Below are 21,341 nucleotides of genomic sequence, written 5' to 3'. Positions count from 1 at the left end.
GGAGACTGAGCACACACAGAGCCAGCAGGGACAGAGAGCACCAGCACAGAGAGCAGCCATGGACACAGGCTGTGTTTCTATCAGCCACATTTAAAGCAGGTTCCCCCAGGAGCAGAACTGCATTTCCCTGGTACTGAGGAAAGGGAAGTTTGGTGTTCGGACCAAGTGCCCCTGGAGTCTGTCGCTGCAGGAGATGAATGGACAGGCACCGTTGTGCCTTAGCAAACTTCAGCCCTTCTCGGCACAGGGTAACCCACACAGAGCATCAACAACCTCTTTGGCCTCTGTTTATTACTCTGGGGTTCCTCAGTTCCTTTGAGGAATTGCCTACTTCTCATTTCCCTGCAGTGCTGTAACAGCCTAACACATCCCAGAGCATCGTACTGCAGTGCAAGGGAAAAATGGACCCCAATTGTGCCCGTTGGTATCGCACCCAGACACGGCCTCAGTCACCCCCCACAAAAGGGGCCTGGTTCCCAAAATATTCCACTGTGCAGAAACCTGGTTCACGCTGTGTTTACATGAGACAACTGAGCACTATAGAAGTGTATTGCATCCCACAGCCTAGTGATTCACATCTAGACCATCTCACTCACGTTTGGTTGTGTATGCCGGAGCCTGGAATCCTGGACACAAACTGAGACAGGGATGAGACAGGTCACAGCTTCCCCACACACAGCCACAGAGATCTGACCTCCTGCACAGTCAGAGGCTTCTGACAAAGACAAACTCCTCCCCACCTGAACGCTGTTATATTCCCTGACCATCAGCCTTGAGGAGCTACACCTGATGAAGTTCCTCATCTAAGCTTGACTGCACCTTGACTCATCCCATGCTCTTGATTCATTTCAACACCAGCTTGACATTAAGGTACAATCCACAGCTACCAAGAAGTCCTGCCCAGCTGCCCTAAGGCCACCTTCTGCTGGGAGACCCATGAAAGCAGCTCCCTCGGGCTGCTGTCAGGCTGGGGTGGTTCATCACAGCTTTGGGCTACACCACTGCGAGCACACACTCAGGGACACACCTGGACCCATGCAGAAGACCACAGCGTGCACCTCCACACCCAAAGAGACACCAGGGCAGCTGAAGGGTCTTCACCAAGCAACACACAGAGTGCTCAATGTTTCTGGTGGAGAAGTCAAACAGTGCTCCAAGCCGGGAGGATTTACATCACTTCTGTAAGGTTCCATCTCCATGACAAACACCGCTCCTCACTGACTCCATCTGCCTGCCTCGGATGGGGGAAACATCCAGGAAACAGATTCCAAGCAATCAGTGCTTCATTCCCAAGGAACTAGGATGCATTGGTTGGTGTGCCGTTGTCACACGGTGGTAGCGATGGCTAGAAAGTGCAAGGCAGGCATCTAACTCATAAACCCTATTCTGTAGTGTATGGAATCCACCGTGTGCTATGGCAGGGACACAATAAATATTAACCTTTTGGTTTTTAGGCATCAAGAGTACATGATTTTAATTACAGCTTATACTGAGTTGCATTCAGTTGGCTATTTGCTTGACACGGGACATTGTAAGCTGAAGAGCTGACCATGCAAGCACAACGGACTTAAAAAAACCCCTTCCTGCTAAACTTCAAACAGTATCTGGATCAAACACCTCTCAACACTGAAGTCTTTATGAGTGTGAGCAAAGAGCAGCAGAGACACAACTGGCTTGGGTTGAACCCCAAGGCTCCTGCAGTTTGACACGACATTGGCAGTGACAGGATGCTCAGCTTCCAACGCTGCAGGGTTGGGTTTTGTGTGAAAGAACTTGCTCAGATCATCCATTCCTCCGGCAGGTTTCCATGTCCCATCATTCCTGTGATCCAGAGTTAGACCTGGTGACCCCTGGTGACTGAGATCCTCTCCCAACCATCTCCTGTCCCCATTCCCTCTGGCTGGACTCCTGTAAGCCACGGCCTTTGGTTTCAATGGGCAAGAAGCAGGAAGCCACAGCAGCCAACAGGCAGCATCCACTGTAAACCACCAGTGTTAAATAGACTGAAGATTCCAACATCACCTGCAGGAAAAAGGCAGAAGATAGAAACCAGCTCCCCTGGGTCCTGTCACAGAAGCAGAGACACTGAGGTGGCAGCAGAGGTTTAATTACAGCATTGGCAGCATGTTTAACACGCACTGCTCCAGACTGCCTTTCCTCGGTGATTACACGTGGATATTAAACACTGACAAACCAGTGCCGTGAGCTGCTGCTGCCCTTACACATTAAGCAGGATTTAAGCAAATCCCCCAAACCCCTCTCTAGCTCCTACCACATCCCCTGAAGGTTTGTACCCTCCAGGACCTCAGCCTGGAATCCCAAGAGGAAGGTGGCATTGCACCACACACAGGAACTCCCTGCCTCTCATGAATCCCATGGCCAGGTGCTGGCTTCCAAGGTGTCCTTACATCCATCCTGCAGCCTCCTGCTTGCTTATTCAGCCCCAACATGCAGAGCAATGGAGGAGGAGGCAAATCCAGGGATGAGCCTGAACTGTCCTCAAGGATCAGGCAACAACAGCCCTGCTTTAACGCATCACGCACGGTTCGCCCTTGGTTGGCTCCTGCAGCAGAACAGCTGCCTCCCCCTCACCTTCCTCTGCCTTGGGACCCAGGAGAAGGGTTTTTACCTGTGCAATGAAGGGGGTGATGAGGGCTCCCACTCGGGCCATTCCACTGCATGTCCCCAGCCCCAGCGCACGCGTGGCTGTTGGATAAACCTGTGAACAAAGCACCAGTCCATTAACACCAGTGGGAAGTTCTCTTCTCTCCAGCCTCCTGAATCAGTGGAACTCAGTAAGTGGAACTACAGTGAGTTCTGTTAGACAAAGACCATGAGATCACCAGCTCGTACCTGGGGCATGGTCCATTGTGAAGAGGGCAGACAAAATGACTTTCCCACCACGGTCTCCCTCCCCTGCAACATTCTCATTACAAAAGCAGCCTCCTTACCTCCGGGGTGTAAACATAAGCAGCCTGAAATCCTCCTGAAATAAAAGCTCTTGCAATGAAGAGCAGCACAGTAAGGACGTTTCTGTGAGAACAAAAAGGAGAGCAGTGTTTGGGATGGTTCTGGACAATCTGTTTGTTTAACTTGGAGGCAAGTGCAATAAAACCTCTCAATTGCTTAGAACGACTTCATTTGGGTTTTAATGAACCCTTTGTGTTTGTGTCTGAACCTTCCATACAACAATGATGCCAAATAATCTGCATTCCCACAGGCAGAGCAGTTCACCAAGTGCATCCGCTCTTCCTGACAGCTGTGGCCTATGGAAATTAGCAGCAAACCCCTAAACATAGCTAAATGAGAAAACCACATTCTGTGTTATGAATGGTGCTAACAAAAAGATGGCACACAGGAAAAGGCAATGGGAGTGCAGCTTAGAAGCTATTTCAAAGACACGAACCTCCAGACTGCCTGGGTATTTGTGACTTTGTGAGGTTTCTTATTCCAGGGTTTCTGTCCAGTGCCTGAACAGGTTTAAAACCATGGAGCTCTCCTCTGGCTGCCAGGTCATTTCCTTGTCCATCAGTCCCGAGGTACAGACACTGTCACATGCATGTGGCATCAAGGCCAGGTGCAGTCAGAGCAGCTGAATGGGAGCAGAGGCTGGGCTTGGCTGTGAAGCACTGCCCTGGTAATGAGGTCCAGGCAGCCTGGGCAAGCACAGGTAATGAATGGCAGAGAGCAGTGCATGAACCAGCTCCCCAGGCTCATGACGTCAGATCTGATTTCAAGTTGTCCAATGGTTACCTCCTATTCAGACACAAGCTCTCATTTTGCCCTTTGGATTGCTCTGTCTGAAAGACTATAGAGAAGGATTTCCTCTCTCCTGCTTCTTTTAGTTTCCTTCCACAGTGGTGAGAAAACCTAACACCATCCTTAATGCTTCCTCCAGTCGAGCACCACCTCACGGCTTTGCAAAGCACCACTTCTGCCCTAACCAGGAGAGAACACAGATGAATCGGATAGAGCCATTGCTCATTGGGTTTTCCTTACCTTCCAACGCAGAGAAACAGCAGAAGGCTGCAAAGCGAGAAGACAACAAAGGACAGGGCCATGGTTTTCTTGCGGCCTATCCGATCAATGATCCATAGTGTCACTAACACACCTGTGGAAGGACACAAGGTTGGGAAGGGAGTAGAGGTGGGAATGGAGATAGCTTTTCACATAGGCTGGCTACTTCAGGTTGGGAATGTTGCTCTCTCTTTCTTTAAGGCACTTTGCCAGCAGAGGCATCAGGCAAAGCTTTGCCAATGGATTGCTCCAGCTATTGGGACCACATGCAAACAGAAGCTCTGTGAGTCTTGTTTCATGTTCACATCCCCACTGGTCCACACATCCACATACTCATGGGCTACAGGCTGATATAGGAGCGAGCAATCAACTCTGACATGTGTTAACCACTGCCTGTTGCAGTGGTTACCAAAATGAGTGCCAACGTGCCTGCTTTCTGTCTCATTGGAATACCTTTTGTTCAGCGTCTGAGCATCGTTCCCTACTAAATCCTCCTACTTCCAGATTTAAGGGCTCTTTACAACTTAGCATTTTCTCTCCTGTGTTATTTACATGCTGCCATCAAATTGTTTCTCACCTGCTCTTTGATAAAGGGAACACCAAGCTCTCTAAGTCTCACACTGGTCACTATTCGCTCTTACACAACTTTTCCAGATCCCTTTAAAAGCAGATGTGCAGCAAGCGCAGGGATAATTCAAGCAGCAGAGTTTCCAGTGTCATATCCAGAGGTATCCCTGGTAATGTTTCTCTTATCTTAGTATGTATCAGGGGCAAATCAGTCCTGTCAGCTATAGCATCAGTCCAAGTGTACATACCCTCTTTCTGTCCACTGTCCATTGACATCCTTCCCTGAATGACTGCTGTGCAGGACAGTCCTCCCTTGTTAAGTAGCAATTATGCATATTCATCATAGACTTATGACTCTTCACCAGTTAAATGGCTTCTCTTTGAGCTGAAACTATAACCTAGAACAGTGAAAATCACCTGGCCATTGCCTCACAGTATTATTTCAGACAGATTAACACTGAGAGATCACCCTCTACATCTGAAGAGCCTGTGGGTACTTATTGTCTGTCAGACTGTCCATTGACACTCACTGAAATCAACTGGAGGTCAGGACTGAGATGGACTCTGGGAGCAAGTTCTGCATTGATTCACAATGATCCCTTTAAAATAGTTCTGGAAAGTCACTTATGGACAGAAGCTCAAGTGATTCTGCCCCTTTGATTTAATTGTTGTTCTTCCTCTGAATTCCTGATCTCTTGTTTGGGTGGGATCCATAGTCAGATGGGCCATCATGGCTTCACAAAGCAATTACTAGTGATTTTATCTGTAGGGATCACACAGGGCCACAGCTACTGCGTTATCAAGTAGTCCAAGCAAGGAGCTCCAGTGCTGCGGGAGATACCCTGGCATTAGGCCAGAGAGAAGAACCCATTTCCCTGCTTGTTCCAGAGCCCATTCCAATCACACGGAGCCACTGGCAGTGAAGAACCAGTGCTTCCTATTGCCACTCACCAGGGAATTCGGACAGGGTTGTCCAGAGCAGGTCAGTGTAGTCCTCCTCTGTCAGGTACTCACAGGTCAGGCTGCACTTGGCCTGAACTTCTTTCCTTTTACTGGATACTGTGGGAAGAAAAAGGAACAAACCAAGCACTTCATGTACTTTGAAGTAACCTCTTCTCTGCTTACCTTCCTTTGCTCCTGCTTTGGCTTTATCACTCTTACTGCTGACAAGGGATGTACATAGAAGGGATGTATTACACAGAAGGGATGTACTGACAAGACCCTGCTGCACAGCATGGGTGTTCTACCTGGAGGATACAGCTGAACCTGAACAGTTTCTAATAGCACTTGTGGTAGGATGTGACTCCTCTGCAGCCAGCACTGTCACAATGAAAGCTCACCCTTCCTCACCAGCTCTACGGGCTCAGGTAGTTTTCAGTCCAGAGCTCATGACAATGGACAGAATTAACATCACTAATTCAGTTTATCCCTGCACAAAATGGGATGTTAACACCCACACTCAATAATAGTGTGTCTCTGTAAAACCAAGTATCTTTAATGGATGCATACTCCTTTGTGGAGGCTGACCAGAGCCAGACCTCTCCAATAGGCAACACACGGGGCTTCAAGCTTGGGATTGTGTCTTTTCCCAATACTATCCCTTCTCTTCCTGTAATTTTCCAGCTATCAGACAGCCTTCACTAATTACAAGTGTTGTGGACACAATCACACCTCCCCTGGGGGCTCAGACTCTTCCAGCCTCTTCTTAATGCAGCCAAAGCACTTTTAGTCTCTTTTGACTACAAAAACCTGTTGCAAAAGGGCAATGCTTCCCCACCATCACCTTTCTTCCCATCTTGAGGAGCTGGGAGTTCCACAGCAGCTCTCTCTGAGCTAATGAGGCCTCTCAAATCTGGAACCTTACCTTTATTGCAATGCTTCTTTCTCAAGAAGAAAGATACTTTGCTAACAGGGCTCCCTTGAAGGTTCTCTTCCTGCTTTACACTTTGGGCTCCCAGAGACTGCAGGACCCCTCTGCAATGTGCAGGGGATGAGGAAGAGGCCCCATCAGAAGTGTTTAAAACAAGCAAACCTTTAAGCAGATCCCTTACAATTCCAGCTGGGAGCCACTATCCTTTCCACACAGCAGAAAGGGATCTGCTAAAAGCCATTCCACCACGGAGCAGGGTATGTTTAAGATAAGGATGGAGCAGTACTCACTGCTGCAGACGTCTCCTGCTTGGAAGAACTCTGTAGTTAATAAAACTAACCCATAATATGAAAAAGCATTGGAAAACCTGCAAGGAAGAAAACAAGAGAGGAAGTCTAAGCTGGCCAAGCCTATAGGAAACACCATGAATCACAATTGAACCCACTGTGTGAGGACTCTCACTTAAGTGCTACCTCAAAGCTATTTCCTCTTAGCATTTAGAAACCGACAGGGCAATTAGATTGGGAATGCTACTGATGGGTGGGTTTATAAATCACAAATCAATACAGGTTGGGGTTTTTTAGCTGTATTTTAGTGATGCTGTAAAATACCTCCATTAAAAAACCATTTAGAATTGTGCTGGCACTGGGCCATTTATATCTCTTCTTACCATATAAACCAGAGTAACAACGTGGTCCATCTAAAATGGGGTGTAAAAAGGTCCCTCATTTTCCCTCGGTCTTCCTGTTAAAAAGAAGCAGAAGACAGAGGGTCAGGCCACTCACTGGTCCTGGACTGGAGGATGAGGCAAGGGATAACACAACACACAGTCCTACGCACTGCATCTCAGGATGAGTGTAGCCATAGAGAGAGCCACACTGGAGCTGGGATCCAAGTAAAGAATTCCTCTGCCTAGGGGAATTCTCTAGGAGCAGAACAATACCAGAACCAATTCATGCACAGGGCACACACTACTCCTCCCCAAGGAGCCTGTCCCAACAAGGTGGGGCTGCAAAGAGCAGGGCCAATGCACAGCTGATGGGATTCATGCGGCCCAGGGCCAGCTCCTGTACATGAGAACAGCCCCTCAGGGCTTCCCATCCAGGGGAAGGCAGTGAGGAGGCACAAGCAGCCCTCCTGTGAGCAGCCCCCTGTGGAACTGAGTGGAGGGCACAGCCCATAGACTTGTGGTTAAGGAAAAGCACTTTCCCACCCCACCCTGAAAACGAAACCATCCCAAGCTTGGCCCCTGTTCCTGCAGAGCCCATCGGCATTGGCATCACCATCACTGAACCAAGCCTCTGTGAAACACCCAAGAGCTCAAATCCTCCCTGATCCAGCCCTTAGAAAAGCAGACCTCCATCTCTGCTTAGTAAGATGCAGGCTCCTGCCTAGCTTTATGGGTCTGCTCTCATTCAAATCTACAGGTTTTCCTCTGCTGCCCTCCCTCATGGGCCAACTTTGTAACTTTCTTTTCCTATAGAAGTCTCTGTTCTGTGAAGATGCTTTGTGTGGTGATGGGGTGCTGAAAAGTTGGCCATGTAAAGCTGAAAGGAAAAAGACCCCAATGAATTCATACAGTTACATGCAGCTTGGAAGCAACAGCCTGAATCACTCCATGCAGTAGGAACTTGCAGCTCTCCCACTGCAGAACATCAGGATCAGATTAAAAACAAGCTCAAGAGTCAAATTGCAGCTTGTCTCGGGAGTTCAGATCTTGGAATTCTGATCCGAGCTCTTTGGCAGCCTCAAGGTTTGGTTTTCTTTAATCATCAGGGCTCAGAGTGAGGTTAAAGAACATCAATACCCACTTTAAAGGTCCTTTTTCCTTTCAGGATTTCCATGTAATTAAAACTGAGAAACCAACTCTTCCTCCCTGTGGCAAAGGCACCAACAAACCCCTCTTCATTGCCGGTTCAGACAGTACAATTAAACTTCACATTGATGATTTGCTTATAAGAACACACATGAATGTAACTGTTTCACTGTATCCCACACTGTTAACGTGCCTGTACATACCTGCCTGGAAATAATGAGTTTTCCCAGAGGCATGGGGGCTCCGTTTTCCGTTGCTATCCGCTTTAAAGTGGCAATTGCTTTCTCTTGATTTCCAGATAACACATCATACCTGGCACTTTCTGGCAGCCACTAGGAGAGCAAAGCAGATCAGATGCGCAAGGATGGCAAGACCACAGCAATAAACACACTGGGGGGTTCCTTTGTGGGCTCCCAGTGGGAAAGCCCAGTGAGTCCAGCACTAACTGCATTACAGAGCTAACCTTTAAGAGCACAGAGCCACCTCCTCAGCAGGCTTTAAGACCCTTCAAAATCCCTTTTCACCAGGAAACCAGAACTCCAGGCTGAAATCTTTCCCTTCTGTTACCTTAGGTCTATTCTCAAGAACCATTAGGCATTTTTGCAGGCTCTTTACATTACATCTCCTCATTAGGAAGGGCAAAGCATCCCGGATAAGATGCCCTGGGCATTCCCAAACTCCTTTTTAAGCTCCTTTTAACAACAAGCAGGTGCATAACTGGAGATATGGCTGAAACACAATGTCAGTGACTGAGGAACAATCAGAGCTGCTAACAGCCTGACAAGGTCACATATCTTTGAGGCAAATGTATTACCTCACAGTGCACTGATGCTCAGGTTTAACTTGTATAGAACCTGACCTGCACTAGGCAGATTTTACCCCTGACTTGGATGGGGGTTTTTAAGTGGCTTTAATAAGCATCAAAGTGATGGTTTTGACACAAAGCAAGGAAATAGCAACAGCTTTTAATGAGATGTTGATTCCACTGAGCATAGTTAAAACAAAGTCACTAAACTGGAGAGGTTTCCAGGCCTGACTTAGTTTCACAAAATCCCAGCCCACCATTGTCCTCCAGCAATGACAATCACACAGACACAGCTCTCTTTGGGAGGTTTTCAGTAGCACCCTGTTGAAACAACAGCATTTTTGCCACTATTTCAGCTGTTTCAAAAAAGACACCAACAGAGAGCTTAAAACTGCCTGGATTTCCTTCGGTCAGCTTGCAGGATCAGGCAGAGAAGTGATGGAACATGGCTTTGTCTTTGAAAGAATACCTACAAAACACAGGACAGCGAAGAGCAGAAGAGGGAGGGCAGAAAGGACGAGAAGCCAGCGCCAGCCAAGCGTGGGCATCACCACCACTGCTAGGAGGACTTCAAACACCGTCCCTATGGCCCAAAAGACCTGCCAAGGGGAAGAGAAACAGTCACAAATGAGAAGTGCTCTTCAGGCCTCCTGAGTTGTAGCATTCCATGACGGGACAGGGGAATGCCAGAGACATTTCAAACATGGGCCCCTGCATGGAAACAGAGTCTGTTTTCAGGGGATTTGGTTAAATGCTGTAGGAGCTGAAATGTTCATTTCTGAAAGCCCAGCATCCTCTTTCTCTAGGCACTCGTGTTGAACTCTCAGGAGCTCCTCATAAGCAAGGGGCTCATCACATGTTGTTTCTACAGGAAAATTACTATTAATTAATGTGTCTCTGAGTATTATTCCCAGCAACCACCGTGAGATTTATGGCATTAGTTTTGCTTACCAAAACCAAGCTACCAAAGCCACAGAGTTTGGCCTGGAGATGAAAGGAGGAATTGATATCTTCAGAGCAAATAATGGAGCTGGCATCCTCTTGCATATCCTGCCCATATCTAAAGAATTATTCCCCTTTAGATTATGAACCCACTTGGCTCTTGATTTAACCCTCAGAATATACTTCTAATGCAAGGCTGCTCAGAGGCAGCCACACTGTGGCAGAACAGAAAGGAGCATTTCAGCTACTGAATTCTATTTATGAAGTGTTAATCAACCCAATGGAGGCCTTGCCAGCAGGTATCTGAGAGACTGTGTTTGCACTGAGAAGCTGTTTGAATCTGGAGAGGTTTTCCACAAGGATGCTCTTTAGCAGCACTGTTCCCTGTCCCTTCCACCATTCATTAAAGGGTGGTGAATTTTGCCTTGAGGTATTTATAGGGCAAAATTCTGCTCTCTGTGACTTTGATGCATTTGGAATGAATACAGGGAGCTGAATTTAGCCCTGCATTTACTGAACAGTCAGTTCTCCACTCTTCGTTACTGAGTTCAGATTCATTTCCCCATGAAATTAGGTGACACCCAAATGCCCCTGTGCAAACAGCAGTAACTTACCCAGCACTGGCTGCAAGTCAAGGTACAAAGAGTGGAATATTACATGAATGCTTTATGCTGCTTTGGATCTGAGCTACCACTTGTGCATGGTGGAACCTCAGCTCCACACTCACTTGGACAAGCAAGATCTGACTGCAGCTGTGGGTGATGTTTCTGGTCAGTAGGATTGAATGGATGTAACCAACAGCAGAATGTGTCCCTCTGGGGGCACAGCCACACTGCTCACCTCTATTAATAAAATGCATTTTGCTCTGGCCTTCATTGGAAGGAATTCGGCATATAAGGTTACCCTGCAAAGAGTGAACATGGAGAGAAATGCCATATTAGCATAGAGAGAAATGGCACAACACAGGCAGAGAGGTTCAAACGTGCTCTTTGCCTTTTAAAGACATTGCCAAGCCCATAGTGGTACCACAAACCCCTCTGGTTCATCACTGTGATGGAGGGCAGATTTCCCTCTGTGTGATTCTGTAACCCTGAAGCTGTTAGCTAACCGCAGCAGGTCTTGCTGCATGTTTTCACAACCCTGCTGTGCCCTGGGACAGGCAGTATAACCGTTCCATGTGATCCATCAGCATCCAACACAAACTCTTGCCGTGTGAAGGGTTTCTTCAGGGCTTCCCAACTGATGGGGTCTTTCACATCAGTCTGCACTGCCAGGTTTCTGTTCTCCGGTCAAGACATTCAAGGTCTGCTCCTGTCACCGGTATAAAATCATTTGCATTCTTTTCTTGTGGGGCTTCAAAAAGGAATCCTCTCACTCTGCAGAGCCTTTGTTTCATGACTGTGCCAAAAAGGAGTAGTGCAACTTCTCTGGGAGTGTTTCCCAAGGATGAACACAAGGACCAGCAGCCAGCCAAGGCTCTCTTGTCTTCTTCAAACCATCCGGGAAGACTTGGTCGCTCTTTGCTCCTACTCTTTTCATTCCATTGACTCATCCTGTTCCTGCTCCTGAGCTCCTCAGGCTTTCTTTGATGCCTGTGACAAAACTCCTGCTAACTTCACAAACGGGGGATTGATCTCCAAGTAGTTTCCTAGAACTCAGATCATTAAAGCTGCACACAGCATTCTATTAAATCAGTGCTAAGAGAAGGAAGCAAAATCACATAATGAAACTAGAGCAGTCCCTGTACATTGCAGCAGGAAACAGGAGCTGATTAACGCTGTACAGACCTGTTTTCTTAAGAGAATACTCCATATTGGTATTACAGTTAGAACAAGGAACTGATGGAATCCGCTCTTCTTTGTCTCTCATTAAGTCCTGCAGCCTTTGTGTGTTACCTGCCCCTCCGTAAAGCAGCAGAGGCTGGGCTGAGGCTGTTCACTAGGGGCTCTGTGGAACATCATTAATAGGTGTTTGCAGTACAAGGTGTTATTGCTTTGTCTCTGTTGTTCTCCTGCCCCATTCCAGTTGTGCTCAGTGGGAGCTGCATGGCAGAACCTGCCTCACCGTTGGTCAACAGGCAGAAGGCAAAGGACTCCCCTGTTGTACAAACACGTTACAGCCTGTGCAGCTGCTAAAGGTGGGCAGGAGAGCAGTGAGGAAAAGTAATAATGCTGTGATGTTCCATCTCAGCTCTGAATCTTTGATGGGGAATGGCAATAGGAGAGGCAGGATATTGACTTGTCTTGTGAAGAAGTCTATGAGCCATCCATCAAAGCTAGACTCTGACTATTCTGAAATAGCACCTCCATGGGGCAAAACATCCATTATTAATAAGGATAAAGACTACATAGAGAGAAAGTGGCTGTACTCTTCCCTTTACATTTATAATTAAAAGCTTAGAACAGAGCTATTTATTCCAGGTGGAAAACTTAGAGATCCTCCTCTTCAGTGAATGGACTGACACAGTAATTTAGGAATACCCTGATGCTATCTTTACGTTACATATCTTCAGTGCTCCAAGTTCAGGCTCTGTGGGTTAGGAATTCCACTCAGGATCAGACATGGAAGTTCAGGCTCTGACTGAACAATAACCTGCAGTTCTACAACCCAGAGTAAGGGCTCAGCTCTACCCTGTGGAGCTTAGGGCACAAGCTCTGCTGCAGCAAGAGCTTGTTGTCCCTTATGGACTCTGCCTGTATGATGTAGCAATGCAGCCTGCAGACACAGACACAAAAAGCTGTCTGGTGTGTTTTACCCACTTCAAGCTGGGCTCTTTGGGCCTCTCTTTTCACCATGTGGGAATGAGAGAAGCTTAAAAGGACTAAAGGCATATAACATCACACAGTTAGGAGCCCTGCTTGTTCGCACAGAAGCCTGTAAATCTGATTCACCTCAGTGATGTATCAGATTAGGTTCAAAGCCTTCTCAGAGTTTAATATATTAGTTCCAGAATACTTAGAATAAATCAGGTTTGGGACAACTGAACAGACACATGGCTGCAATTTAACATTACAGATAGAAAGGAGAAAGTCTGGGCTGTGAATATTTACTTACGACTGAGGCACTCCTCCAATCCCAAAGCCCACCAGGCCCCGCAGCACCAGGATCCAGCTGTACACCGGTGCGAAACCACTGAGGATCCCATAGTAGAGTGTCCATAAGACGCTGATCTTTAGGCCCTGTATTTAACAAACAAGCACGAGGAGATAAGTTTCTGCTGCAACACAAAGTAACAAAACGCAAAGCAGAGCCTCAAATTCCCTTTACTTAATGGGAGGTTTATTCTGGTCTGTTTAATGTGTCACCATCATGCACTGAAATACCCACACTAGAAACATCAGAATGTATTGGAGTAGGAGCTGAAGCCTTACTGTTTTCCTCCCATACTGGTCTGAGATGTTTCCCCAGAGGGTGGAGCTGGACATCATTCCCACAAACACCACCTATGAAACAGAGAAAAAACCTTCCCCTTAAACACAAGGCAAGTGCAAATATCCATGCGACAGCAAAGAGAATACATGATCTGAACGGGTTTAAACCTACTGAACAGTAGCAATTTACACAACACAAATGGCGTCAATAGCTAAAGTGGCATATGCTGTGAGAAGGGTCCCCAGACTAGTTGTCTCATCTCTAAGGGCATTGCATGTTTCCAACATCACAGCATCCTACTTGGAGGTGGGATTATAAGAGTTCTGCTTGCAAAGATCATTGGATGATCCCCCCCAAACAGTGATTGCTTGTGCTCTCTCACAGCTCCTGGTGTGTCTATGGAAGATTAAGTGTGCTGAGAGAGAAAGGCTTTCAAGAAAGATGGAAAACTTTACCAATCTTTATTCAATTCATCAAATTATTTGAATTTTCAGATGAGTCTGAGTCAATTACATGAAACTTTGAACCTCAAACTTGCAGAATTTCCTCAGTTCTTACTGAGTTTCATTTCTTCAACCTCTGACTTTCAAAAGGGACTCCTATATTCTTCCAAACCAAAGGCAATCCAAAAGGCCATGAACAGATTTAACCCTGGGATACAAAGCATGATGTCTGCATAACAATGAGTGCAAAAACCTTACAGAATACAGGAGCTGTCAGTGATTTTTCCTACCGATGTGAGCAATGCAACCTGCCAGCTCGGTAATCGCCACTCACAATGAAGCTGAGGAGCTAGGATACTTAAAATCATCATTTCCATAGCATCTGCCATCTAGAGAGGTGAAAAAGAAAAGAGAATTAGATTGACACAGCAGCCAATAATAAACCTTCTTGAAATTAACCCTGTTTCTGCCCTGTGCCATTCCCACCCCACACATGAAACAGGACAGGTTCAGTGGATGTAGGGAAGCAACACTGAGGTTCTCTAACTGACAATCATGCAATTGACTTTGATAACAATTACTTGCCCATGCTAATCCAGTAATAACAGAGAGCTTCCACTGGAACTTTCCAAATCCAATGGCTTCCACCGCATCTTCCACCAGGAAAGTGTCTGGAAAGAAAACAGTTCCAGTGCAGAAGTGTATTCCTCTCCTTGTGGAGCCATTCATTGAGACAGGATTTGCTGTGAATGCAATTACTGGGCACTCTACTGAGATCTCAAATACATAACCGAGAGCTTCTCAGCTTTATACAGTTCCCTGACAAGAAAAGCTCTATGTTCTTCAGGCATTATGATACACACATATGTGGTATGTACAGTTTGACATTCAGGTTGTCTAAAACAATCTAAGTCTCAATGTTTTAACCCCTCCAGCAGTTTAGCGAGTACATTTGACATAGCAAAGCCTAGAGCTGGACATCCTCACAAAGCCATAGGGAAAACCACAAAGCAAGTCAATCACAATCTAACTGCTAAAACCAAGCAGAGATGTCACAAGGCCCCAGTCTGTGTCTTGAGCCCAGGCATTCCACATGAGGGCACTGAAGCTCTGCACCACTGTAGCATCACTTGCACTTCTGTGGGCAATGTCCCAGCTGAAAGTCTACATAGAACTGCAGAGTTGATGCCCTCAGTGTTTTGAGAAAGTCACTGAGCTCCTGTCAGGTTATTCTGGCTTCCTTTTGCATCAATATGTCCATAAATGAGTCCCCGGGAACAGTCATCCTACAAAATGTTAGTATTCCTAAGGGAAAACCAACACTTCTCTTCTGAATCGCTGGTGCCTTCAGGGCAGCCAGCACTGCTCTGCTGGGTGCAAAGAGAGTCTGGGGTGTGCATTCATTCTGTCCCTCTTGTCCTCTAGGCAAGGAGGAGGCAGGAGCACTGCAGAGGCTTCATGCTCAGCCCTGAAGGTGAGCCATGTGCAAACCTGGCAGTGTTTAAGGAGCTCTGAGCAGTTCCAAAGGAGCCTAAATCAAACCTCCTGTATGAAAGAGGAGGTGACAATGGGACACACAACTCCTTCAAAGGGCCTATTACTGCTAATATAAACCCAAACCACATGAAGCATCCTCAAAGATAGAGGTAATTAAATCATAGTTTTCAGGTGTAACATAATTTGCCTCTGTTATCATTACCTACTTCTATCTGGAGATCTTTAACACCTCTAAACCCAGTGGATTATCCTGGTTGCAACACAACTGCAATGAAGAGGCCAAACCTCCCAGGAGAACAGAAACCTACTCACCATCAGTCGGGTTGGCAAATTCCTTTGGCACTGCAGCTCCATCCTCCAGCTCGATCGGCTCTAGCTCCGGCCGAACACCCTCAATCTGAACTTCATGTTCTCCCGAAATGACATCCTCATCTGACCTTGAACTCTCCCCAGTGCGGCGAAACTTGACCACCCTAAGAACACACAAACAAGGATCCATGCTTCAGTTGGTCTTTTCCAGGTCAAGCTGCGTTTGTGAGCATAGAACCATGGAATGGTTTGGGTTGAAGGGACCTTAAAGCTCTTCCAGCTCCAACACCTGCCACAGGCAGGGACCCCTTCCACTGGAGCAGCTGCTCCAAGCCCCTGTGTCCAACCTGGCCTTGAGCACTGCCAGGGATGGGGCAGCCACAGCTTCTCTGGGCACCCTGTGCCAGCGCCTCAGCACCCTCACAGGGAAGAGCTCCTGCCTAAGAGCTCAGCTCAGTCTCCCCTCTGGCAGCTAAAAGCCATTGCTCCTTACCCATCAGTGTAACTCTCACCTCGGAAACTGACAGTTCCTTGGACTTCAGTGACACAGCTCATTGGGAATAGATAAAGTGAGTCCTGCTACTGCTTCTTCTGACTTCCAACACCCGAGCATTTAATTCTGTGATAGAGTAGCAGAGAGCCTCTTGAACTGCAGCTTAATCCTTTGGTTTAAGGGTCAGCAAAACTAAACTATCGGCACCCTTGCCAAGTGCAGCTGCAGCAATGGAATGACATTGGTAAGGGTGAGCTGAAAGACTTTTCCTGCTTGGCAAGGTCTCAATTCTTACTCACTCTTACAAGCGCTGGTGACACAAGTAATATTCAATATAAGGGCAAAGTGTTGGGCAATCTGTTCCTGTAAATGGACCTTGGTCCAGTGGTGAACAAGAGGATGGAGGAATGAACATCTCGGTCACCCTCGGTTACAAAGAGAAGTCTTGGCCGCCACCAGTCATCAGGATTGCAGTCTGGTACAACCATAGTGATACAAACCAGCATCCTCAGGTCCTGGCACATTTACATAGGATTTCCATAACCCACTCCCATCAAGGGAGTTGCACCCCCTCACTAATGATATCCTGGCAGTAACCTGGATGCAGAGAGCAGCCCATTGACCATTTGGTGAGGTTCTCACCTTTAGAACAAGCTGCTTTGCTGGCTTTGAGGTGATTCTTTCACCTAACAGGGCATTGCAAGACCTGCATGGGACAACTACTCCTTGGGCTACTTAGCAATGCTCTGTCTGCAGCAGAGAACTGGAAGCTTTTCTCTGGCCTCTACATCTTGGCAGACAAACAAGAGAGCCACAAACTGTGTTTGCTAAGGTAACGTTTGAAGGTCTCAGACAGGAGAACACAGAACAAAACCTCAGGCATCTTCAAGATGAACAAGAAAGCATCACTGACTGCAGCGAAGCTGGGGCTTATGTCAGGTTCTGACTGAGGTGTGCAGGCATCTCTCCACTCACTTGAGAGATAAGGAAAAACTCCTCTGGCTTCAGGTTCTTATTTGGTTCCATTGAGAAACTCAAGTTTAAATTCTCTTGGGTTTTTAACCCCAGCTCTTGTGGTTTGGAGTTTCTTCTGCTGACCCTATAGGACAAACACAAGGAACCATCACTCCTGCCTTAAACCTGATGATACAATCCTCATACAACCTACAGAATACACCCTCTCAGCAAGCACACACTGAAACGTGGCTGCCCACAAATGACCTTTCTATTACAAAGAGCAATTAATGTCCATGTCCCATTCAAGTCTTATTTGCAAGGGCTTCCCAAGCGCCTGGTTTAACTACACAGGATGCAAACTTCTCTAGATGTACTGTTTTTAACAGGATGATGATTGCTGTAACCCAGCAGCTGGGTGCAAAGCTCACTGAAGATATGGACACCTTTTCCCTGGATTTAGGAGGTCTGAAATGCTGTCATTCCATGGGATATACCTGGAAATCATTCATACAACCTACACTGGCAGCTGTTGCAAGCCAGAGGCAAAATAAAGGTGCCAATAAAATCCTTCTGGATGCTGAAGCACCCGATCACAGCCCCCCTGTATTCTGGGTTCGAAGTGGACTTTTGGAGCTGACCATGTTGGAGATGGTGGCTCCAGACGCTACACAAGTGACTGACCTGAAAGCTCTAAGTACTCCAAAAGCAATGCGAGCACAGAGCTCTCCGGCCACATTCCCCACCACAGCAAACACAAATACACGTTCAGCACTTAGGAGTTTATGAGACAAATTGACACAAATGAAGGAAGCAGCACTTGGTGGCATTCACTGCTCCATCCCTGCAGCATTCCTGGCAGCTGAGATGTCGGAGAGAGCTGCATCTGTTTGCAGGATCTCGAGCATCGACTACATCTCATCACACCCACAGCTTGCTGGGGGTTATTAAGAAAATAAGAACTGGGGAAAATGGCCTCGGGAATTCCTGGTTTATTCCTTCCACTGCTGAGCTGACAGCAGCCAAGACCAGGATCTGAAAACAACCGGAGAGCCTGTCCTTTTCCCCAACTTATTGGGAATGTTATGGGACACTTCGCTCCGTCATTGACATGAGCTCATTAATATTTAATATATAAGGATTTATAGATAGGAATATGCTTTAAAGCACCTGGTAATGGAGCATTAGGAGAACTGTTTTTAAAGGCAGCATTTTGCATTCCTGAAGAGGAAAGGAAATGCTGGGGTGAAGAGGCTTTTATCACCTTTCTGCACAGATCCAGCATCCACATCCCAACAGCAGAGAGTTCTCGGGAATACCAGCATCTTCCTGGTGCAGCAGTGTCGGTTTCCCCAAGACATGCAGCGGGCAAATATCGGTGGTACTCACCCCAAACACACCTCTGCAAAAGGGCTCCGAGCTGCCATCAGTTCATGGCATGAAGGAGGGAGCTGGGAAGATGCCTTTTCCAGCACAGCGTTATTTACAGATGCAATCCACCTTGAAATCAATGGGAATGCTTCCTCCCCAAAAACCCCTTTGGGGCTCCCACGGTTTTATCCCACCCCTCCCCATTTCTCCCACCCCCAAGCTGGTGCAAATAAACGAAGCTTGAGTGTGTTTATATAACGAAGGGATCCCTGCATGCCCCAGGGATGCTGAACCCGGGCAGCCGCACAAGGAAAACGGCCTGCATCCCGGGGCCTACGGCGCTGCCTCGGGATAACGCTCTGGAAGAGCGCCGGGATTCCCGATCCCCCCGCAGCCCGTTCCCCTGCCGCCGCTACTCACGGCAGCTGTCGGAGCTGGAACAAATCATCCTCCATTGCCGGGCTGCGTCTGCGGGCGCTGCTCTCATCGCTCCTGCATGGCGGGGCTGGCTGCGGCTGCAGCAGGCGGCTGGACAGCTCCGCCGGCGGCGGCGGCGGCTCCGCTCGGCTCGGCACGGCTCGGTTCGGTCCGGCTCGGTTCGGCTCAGCACGGCTCGGTTCGGTCCAGCTCAGCCCGTCTCGGTTCCGTCTGGCTCAGCCCGGCTCGGTTCCGCCTGGTTCAGTACGGCTCAGCCCGGCTCAGCCCAGCCGCCAGCCGTGTCCCGTCAGCAGCCGTCGGTCGCTGTCCCGGTCCCGGTCCCTGCCCCGCTGGCTCCCAGCCGGGCTCCCGGCTCAGCGCCGGTCCTCGCCCCCTTGGGGGCTCAGCGAGTGCCAGCCGCGCATGGGCGGGAGCGAGCCCGAGAGCATCACAGCCCGGCAGGGAAGGGGCAAAGCTGAGCAGATCGGGATGCAGCCGCTCCCGGGGGGGCTCTGGCAGCAAATCCCGTTGTTGGGATGGATCCTGCAGGTGAGCTGCAAGAGGCCATAGAGCGCCCAGTGCCTAAAGGGGCTACAGGAAACCTGGAGAGGGGCTCGGGACAAATCCATAGGAGCTTGCAGCTGACTCAGCTGAGGTTTCAGCTTCTTTAAAACACTGAGGACAATTGTTTAATGCACTGTTTGTGTCTAGGAGTGGATCTGGATGTCTACATGCAGACAGTGGCTTTGTCTTGAGGTGCCCATGTATCTCTTGTGCATCACACAGGACTGTGTGGTACCTCCAGCACATGAGGGCTCTTTCACTGAATAATAACACCCTAAAAGTGTGATAAACCCCAATTTTAATTGCATGAAATGCATTCATACATTGCAATAGATTCTCAAAACCATTTCAAACCCAGGCTTTTTCAAAGAACAAGCTTTGAGAACATGGCCAGGAAGTGTTTGCTGCCTCTCTCTGCTTTCTGGTCTGTCCCCTCTCTTGCCATTGAGACACAGGGCTCCACAAACAGCCTGGCTCTGGTTTCACACCTTTTGCTTCTCTTTGAATTGGGTGGTGAGGTCTTTGGGCTGAAGAACCCCCTTGTGCCAGGGATTTGTTGCCATAAGGGAGCTGAGGGGCTCCTTCGCAATGAAAGTCAGCCTGGCCTTAAGCAACTATAAAGCAAAAGGCTTTGGTAGACAAACCTGATCTGGCACCACCTTCCTGAGAGTCAAGATGTAGGATTCATGTTAAAATGTGGGTTACAGAAACCATAGCTCAATGCTTGATACGATCCAAGAGGTGTGCCCCGATTCACAGGGTAAGCTCCTGCTGATGGAGTCCGTGCAATGGGAGGAGTTACTGCACAGGAGGTTCTGGAGGGGAGCAGAGCTCAGGTCCCATCAGAGCAGTGTGCCACAGCTCCAGGGGGAGATTCATGCCCAGAGCCTGAGCTCACACAGACTCTGAGCTGCTTCTCCACTAAACTTGGTAGAAAATGGCATTTTCCAAGCAGACTTTTAGCTTTTGCATTCATTGCCCAAGCCTCACCTCCTGGTGTAGAACACAGCAGCTGTATGACTTCTTTCCTAAACAGGGTCCTCTGGGCACACTGGTTCCTTTCTCCTGTGTATTCAACGTGCAGCTGTGTGGATGGTACACTGCACACAGACACTGCAGCCATGGGGATGACTTTATGTCCTCACATCCTCCTCTTTGCTGCTGCCCAGTTCCACTCACCCCTCTGCTGTCTGCTCCCTTGGTCTCCAGACTGCTCCCCTCTTGCCACCAGCTTCTGGTACAGGCGGAGCAGCAGCAGGGCTCATCCAGGACACACAGACACTGTGTGTACATATATATATATAGTGTGTACCAGGCACTGCGCTATCGAAGGTCGTTGGCACTAACGTGTGTGAGGAAGGAGCCTGTTACCTGCCAGCCCCACAGAGGGGATCAGCAGCTGCCATCTCGAGGTGCACTCAAACCCTGCATGTGCCAGTCCTGCCGGCAGCGCTCCCGGTGCCTCCTCTCCTGGAATGCTTCTTGCTCTGCACAACTGCACAGTGCACCCGTTAAAAACAAACTGATAGCATGAGGTGGAGCTGGGCCCTCAACCATCGAATCCCAGCCTGGTTTGGGTTGGAAGGGACCTTAAAGCTCCTCCAGCTCCAACCCCTGCCACGGGCAGGGACCCCTTCCACTGGAGCAGCTGCTCCAAGCCCCTGTGTCCAACCTGGCCTTGAACACTGCCAGGGATGGGGCAGCCACAGCTTCTCTGGGCACCCTGTGCCAGCGCCTCAGCACCCTCACAGGGAACAGCTTCTGCCTAAGAGCTCAGCTCAGTCTCCCCTCTGCAGGTTAAAGCCGTTCCCCTGTCCCTACATGTCTCCAGGCACCACCGCTACCGGCTCATGGCGCAGGCCCGAGCGTCCCTTAGCGACCAGCGCCCGCCGCCGCCCGTTGCT

The 21,341-nt window shown here is 48.4% G+C and overlaps 1 protein-coding gene across 1 annotated transcript; it reads right to left on the bottom strand.

Annotated features, from left to right (window-relative positions):
• Nucleotides 1-516: 516 nt before the first annotated feature.
• Nucleotides 517-21,289, bottom strand: SVOP (SV2 related protein). The gene is made up of 16 exons (XM_034068436.1): nucleotides 21,282-21,289; nucleotides 15,642-15,802; nucleotides 14,418-14,503; nucleotides 14,123-14,221; nucleotides 13,389-13,460; nucleotides 13,072-13,196; nucleotides 10,858-10,921; nucleotides 9,549-9,674; nucleotides 8,474-8,602; nucleotides 7,125-7,198; nucleotides 6,745-6,821; nucleotides 5,536-5,643; nucleotides 4,000-4,111; nucleotides 2,952-3,033; nucleotides 2,630-2,719; nucleotides 517-2,022 (listed from the first exon to the last, which is right to left on the bottom strand). Exons 1-16 carry the CDS (start codon nucleotides 21,287-21,289, stop codon nucleotides 1,816-1,818), a joined length of 1,620 nt encoding a protein of 539 aa, XP_033924327.1. The 3' UTR covers nucleotides 517-1,815.
• Nucleotides 21,290-21,341: the final 52 nt, after the last annotated feature.

This window comes from Melopsittacus undulatus, chromosome 12, assembly GCF_012275295.1.
Source record: "Melopsittacus undulatus isolate bMelUnd1 chromosome 12, bMelUnd1.mat.Z, whole genome shotgun sequence".
NCBI classification, from domain to species: domain Eukaryota; kingdom Metazoa; phylum Chordata; class Aves; order Psittaciformes; family Psittaculidae; genus Melopsittacus; species Melopsittacus undulatus.
The sequence above is the reverse complement of the archived record's forward strand: the minus strand, read 5'-3'. Positions and strand labels throughout refer to the sequence as shown.

Coding starts and splice junctions, on each gene's coding strand:
- SVOP (XM_034068436.1), bottom strand. Junction 8,603..9,548: donor TCTTCGCTGTCCTGTGTTTT/GTAGGTATTCTT, acceptor TTGCTCTCCTAG/TGGCTGCCAGAAAGTGCCAG. Junction 2,720..2,951: donor CTTATGTTTACACCCCGGAG/GTAAGGAGGCTG, acceptor CTTTGTTCACAG/GTTTATCCAACAGCCACGCG.